The sequence below is a fragment of the Topomyia yanbarensis genome, chromosome 3, assembly GCF_030247195.1.
Source record: "Topomyia yanbarensis strain Yona2022 chromosome 3, ASM3024719v1, whole genome shotgun sequence".
In the NCBI taxonomy this organism is placed as follows: domain Eukaryota; kingdom Metazoa; phylum Arthropoda; class Insecta; order Diptera; family Culicidae; genus Topomyia; species Topomyia yanbarensis.
Window position 1 is genome coordinate 248091713 of NC_080672.1, and position 6095 is coordinate 248097807.

General features: G+C 39.1%; 1 protein-coding gene across 1 annotated transcript; it reads left to right on the forward strand.

Annotated features, from left to right (window-relative positions):
• The first annotated feature begins 494 nt into the window (after nt 1–494).
• Nucleotides 495–1973, forward strand: LOC131687854 (uncharacterized). The gene has a single exon (XM_058971940.1). The coding sequence runs from the start codon at nt 495–497 to the stop codon at nt 1971–1973; it is 1479 nt and encodes a 492-aa protein (XP_058827923.1).
• Nucleotides 1974–6095: the final 4122 nt, after the last annotated feature.

Consider the following 6095-nt stretch of genomic DNA (forward strand, 5'->3'; position numbering starts at 1 on the left):
AGAAACTTCATTGCTTCGGCAAAAATGTGTATTCTAAAAACCTCTAGAACAAAGTATTAGCGAGAAATTCACTCATAAGAAGATATTAATAGAAAACCAAATTTTCAACCTTAAATATTGCAAAAATCATACCACATCACAGTGTTTTAAAACGTCGTTTTCGTGCTCAAAATTAATGGCGTCTAAACCGTTGAATTTAGATATATAGTTTGTTCGGAGAAGTTGTTGTTCTTATGATTGCGCATCCACAGGAGTATACCGTTCAGTGATTAATTCGCTCATTTTTTAGATCGCAGTGCCAAACAGAATTCGAATCAACCCGGCATGCAACAAATAACACAACGCAAATCCAGTTCGTCCCGAGCACTACCACAACGAATGCAAGACATTCGCATCAACAGTCAAATTCAATCACCACGTTTGTTCCCAATCGGCCCACGGTTAGTTCGTCAACCCACTCCTCGCACTCCTACACGGCTCCCAATTATACCCACATGTTACCAGTCAGCTCGGGTAATTCAGACAACTCTGGTTTAATCATCTATTACCAGAATATCGGGGGCATGAACGGTGTTATTACTGAATACAATTTGGCAATTTCTGACAACGTTTATGACATGTATGTATTCACTGAAACTTGGCTAAACAGTAATACTTTATCAAAACAAATTTTTGGTAGCTCGGTATACAGGCAAGATCGAAACAATGATAATAGTAGCAAACAGAGTGGTAGGGGCGTACTGATCGCCTGCAGCACAAAATTCAAATCCCGTCTGGTGTCTCTTTCTAACTGCGGTAGCATTGAGCAAACCTGGATCGCTCTCACACTTACACACTGTACACTGTATATTTGTGTGCTTTACATTCCACCTGATCGCGTTAACGATGCCGATCTAATTGATCAACCTTTGCATTCTCTTTCATTGATCACTGATCAAATTGGTTTCAATGATAGGATAATTATATTAGGCGACTTCAATCTCCCTGGTATCAAATGGGTCCGCAGCTCTTCAAATTATTTATATCCTGATGCAAATAGTTCTACAAAAGCACCAGCTACTTCAAAACTCCTAGATGATTACAACACTGGCGGTCTAGTTCAATTGAATGATAATAGAAACAGTAACAATCGCTTGCTAGATCTATGCTTTGCCAGTCAAGAGTTATCGAATACTTGTACCATAACCGTTGCTCCTTCCCCGCTAGTTAAAACTTGTCGTCATCATCCTCCCCTTCTAATGGCTATTTCGGAAGGTACTCCCGCCGTTTTCAATAATGCCGACGAGACAACATACTACGACTTCAGAAATGGAAAATTTGATGCCATGAATCAATTTCTGACATCACTAAACTGGAGCTCTCTATTATCCAACTGCGACTACAACTCTGCAGCTATGTTATGGACGCACATAACATTATATGCTATCGACCAGTTCGTACCAAAAAACACCCGTCGTGAACCAATCCATCCCCAATGGTCCAATCAAACTCTGAAAGGCTATAAACGTGCCAAACGGTCCGCACTTAAGAAACTCACGAAGCATCCCTCTCTTCATTTAAGAGCGCATTATTTGCACCTTAACAACCGCTACAAGCGATTGAATAAAGCCCTCTATTTTGCCTACCTTCGTCGCATCCAGAATAATCTGAAAACTAACCCTAAATGCTTCTGGAACCACGTCAACGAACAGAGAAATGAAACTGGACTACCAACTCACATGATACTCGATGACGTTCAATCATCTACTTTGCCCGACATATGCAGCTTATTCCGAACGCACTTCAGCAGTGTTTTCACTGAAGAAACATTAACCAATGAACAGGTTTCTGAGGCTGCCAGAAACGTCCCTGTTCGTTCTGCAATTGGATCCCATCCTATTATTACATGTGACATGGTAAGCACAGCATGTTCTAAGCTAAAATTATCGTCAAACTCTGGTCCCGATGGAATTCCATCTGTAGTACTGTTCTAGCAGTCTACTGATACCATTATCAATCATATTCAACAGCTCTCTACAGTCTGGAGCTTTTCCTGATACATGGAAGAAGTCGTATATCTTCCCAGTATTTAAAAAGGGCAACAAATCCTTTATCTCTAATTACGCGGGATTGCCTTATTGTGTGCTGTTTCAAAGCTCTTTGAAATAATCGTTCTGGATTTCATTACTCACAACTGCTCTAATTACGTATCCGAGACTCAACACGGATTTATGCCTCGCTGATCAACTTCCACGAACCTTACATCATACACATCATTCATTATTCGATCATTAGAAAATCGTCAACAGGTTGACGCTATATACACCGATTTCTCGGCAGCTTTTGATAAGATCAACCATAGAATAACTGTTGCCAAGTTGGATAGGCTCGGATTCAGTGGATCTTTATTGGATTGGCTTCAGTCTTACCTTACCGGTCGCGAAATGGCTGTAAAAATTGGAGACTGCACCACTGCTTATTTCGCTGTCAGCTCTGGAGTTCCTCAAGGCAGTCATCTTGGGCCATTCATATTTCTGCTCTACCTCAACGATTTGAACCTTTCAGTAACTTGTCTGAAACTATCATTCGCCGATGACTTTAAGTTATACCATCTAATCAAAAATGCTGAAGACACTGAATTCTTACAATCACAGTTAGATATATTCACCAATTGGTGCACAGTGAATAGGATGGTTTTGAATGCTTCAAAGTGTTCTGTTATCTCGTTCACCCGCAAACGCTCGACAATTACATACGACTACAATATTTCGAAAAATATTGTTAAGCGTGAATCTTCTGTAAAGGACTTAGGAGTTATTCTAGATCCCAAACTAAATTTTAAGGATCATATGGAATACGTCATTTCAAAGGCCTCCAAGCTCCTTGGATTCATTTTTCGAGTTACTAAAAACTTCAGCGATATACATTGCTTGAAAGCACTTTATTGTGCTCTGGTTCGCTCTACTCTCGAATATGCAGCAGTGGTTTGGTCACCTCATTACCAAATCGATGTCCAGCGCATTGAAGCTATTCAGCGAAAGTTTGTTCACTTTGCTCTTCGTAAGCTACCATGGAGGGACCCGCTAAACCTACCATGTTACCAAGACCGTTGTCAACTTATCGACCTCGATTTGCTGTCTGTTCGTCGAGACGTTGCTAAGGCAGTTTTCATAGCTGATCTGCTTCAATCAAGAATCGATTGTTCTGATCTTCTGCAACTGGTGGATTTTGACATTCATCGTCGTATTCTTAGATTTTATTCATTTTTAAGAATCCCTCGAGCCAGAACTAATTACGGCTATAATCAGCCATTCATTAGCATGTGCCGTCTATTCAATCGTTGCTCCAATGTTTTCGATTTTCACCTGTCACGTAGTGCTGTAAAACAATTATTTCTAAACTCCCTGTCTCGATAGTCATAGCTCTAGTACTAGTCCTTAGATATAAATGAGGTTCTGTTAATGTTAATTGTATAGTATTAGTCAATGAAATGTATCATTTGGAAATGTGTAATCTGTTGATACAAAAGATGAGGAGGTTTTATGCCGCCTGGAGAGCGAGATTGGAAGGTTGCAAGAATTTCAGCTCCAGGAGGCTTTTCCCTACTCCAAATAAATAAATAAATAAATAAATAAATAAATTCACCTATAAGTGATATACGAAATTTATTTTCCGAACTAATTGAGATATAGACTTTATGTCTTCGGCAAAGTTGTAGCAAATGTTACTAGAAAAGAAATTGCTGAAGATACCATATATCTATCTTCAGTAGTTTACGAGTTATGGAACATATTATATGGAAGACCCCTTAAAATTAGTTTTTTCATGATAACTTTTTTAGACATTCTCGTATCTACTTGGAATCTTCCACAAAATTTTTTGCGGTATCGAAACACATATTTTTGCCGAACATAGTCACTTCCTATCTGTTGAATCTAAAAAGATATTCCAAATTTTACGATTTTTTTTGGGTAACTTCCACCTTAAATAATTCGTTAAGGAGCAAAAAGGAGCAAACAACATCATAACATACTGAAAGTACTAGCTTTTTACTTTCATATAGTGGCCCGATTGTTAGTCGACGAAGAAAGATTCCAAGTAGATACGAGAATGTCTAAAAAAGTTATTATGAAAAAACTAATTTTAAGGGGTCTTCCATATAATATGTTTCATAACTCGTAAACTGCTGAAGATAGATATATGGTGTCTTCAGCAATTTCTTTTCTAGTAACATTTGCTACAACTTTGCCGAAGACACAAAGTCTCTATCTTAATTAGTTCGGAAAATAAATTTCGTATATCACTTATAGGTGAATTAATCACTGAACGGTATACTCCTGTAGATGCGCAATCATAAGAACAACAACTTCTCCGAACAAACTATATATCTAAAGTCAACGGTTTAGACGCTATTAATTTTGAGCACGAAAACGACGTTTTAAAACACTGTGCACATGAACCATTAGAGATAGCCACATAGTTTCTTCACAAAAATTGCTTCAATTAATTGATTTATAACTTTGTAGAACATTATGTAGCTGAATTTTACATATCTAAGAAGTTGATACTTTGAACACCCTAACCACAAGGACCACCCTAATTCAACTAATATAAAAAATTGGCAAAAAAGTTCTAAGAAAGTTTGCCGAAGATACTATATATCTAAAACTAACGGTTTGGGCGCAAACAGTTTTGTCTTCCTAATTACAGCTTTGGGACCATAGTGCAGTGCAGTGAAGGGGTTTATTTAGATTGCGTTAAAACTGTTGACTTTAGCATGTAGTGTCTTTGGGAAAGTTTCTTGGAATTAGGGTTACCACCCCTCCGGTTTTGACCCGGAGACTCCGGTTTTGACCCGGAGACTCCGGTTTTTGGGAGCGATCTCCGGGTCTCCGGGTTTTACATCAATTTCTCCAGGTTTGGTGGGAAGAAGCATAGGTTAATGTTTTTTTGAATTAATTGATTCTTTACAAAATATTTAAATAGTCTTAGTTAACTATTACTCTAGTTCAGATTTATTTTGCCCGACTAACCCTTCGTTTCAAGGTAGCGAAGATGAGTTCACCAAATATTGCTAATTTCTTTCACAAAGCAATGAAAATGAAAAACAAACAAAATTACTACAAATTAACATTCCGCCAGTCGCGCTAGTGCACTGAGTGCACTCTGCTCTGAAAATCTAGCGAAATCGTTTTAGGGTACCAGCGGCTGCTCGTTCGGTAGGCCATATGCGCGACTTCCGGAGGGTTAAGGAAAGTAATATTTCGCCATGTGCTACAATTGAAATGTTGCAAATGTTGCACTAAGTCGTTCAAGATTATGTAAAAAAGTTCTTTGCTGCAATTTTACCATATCATTTCACTCATAGTGGTGCTTATCACCAGCTGCACCAAGGTCTGGCAGATTTGTTCTAATCCAACTGATTAGGTCAACATCAAACGAGTTCTTTCGGTGTTGTTGCTACTCCGGCAGCGATCCTTAACTGGGCTAGGGAGGTGAGTTTTGCCCCTTTGTTGCGAAATGAAAATTTGCTGGTGATGAATAACCGACACCACATAGTGTGATGCCGCAGTTCTGCCTCCTTTGCTCTCCTTTTCCTGTTAGTTGCGAAGGAGAGCAATGCCCGTTCGACTTATCCTCCACAGTGAGAGTAGCTGGTGCTTTTGTATTCTTGGCACTTAGTCGGGGAAGTGAAATACTACACCACATTAAACCGATAAAACCGTTCTCAAACGTGAAAAATTTACAGCTTTACCTTAACGTAGTAATAAAAAGCGATTAAAGTGCACTAAAATGTCGAGCAATTGTTTTGATTTTAATTTCTGTTTCATTTCACTCAAAATCCACCCCCCCCCCCCAGATCAGTGAAAATCTCCGGGTCAAAGCCTCTCCAGAGGTGGCAACCCTACTTGGAATAGAACTCCCCTTCTTTTCGTGTTATCGGATCTCCTTGGACAAATCAACCTCTACGCCCCAAACCGTGTTCTTCGCCCTCGGACATTGCTACACATCGAAATGCGTAACACTAACTACGCTGCTAATATTCCGATTTTAGCGATGGTTCGTCGCTTCAACGAGCTTGCCGAGCACTTCGACCTCAATTATAATTCATCACA

Coding starts and splice junctions, on each gene's coding strand:
- LOC131687854 (XM_058971940.1), top strand. CDS start 495: ATGTTACCAGTCAGCTCGGGTAATTCAGACAACTCTGGTTTAATCATC.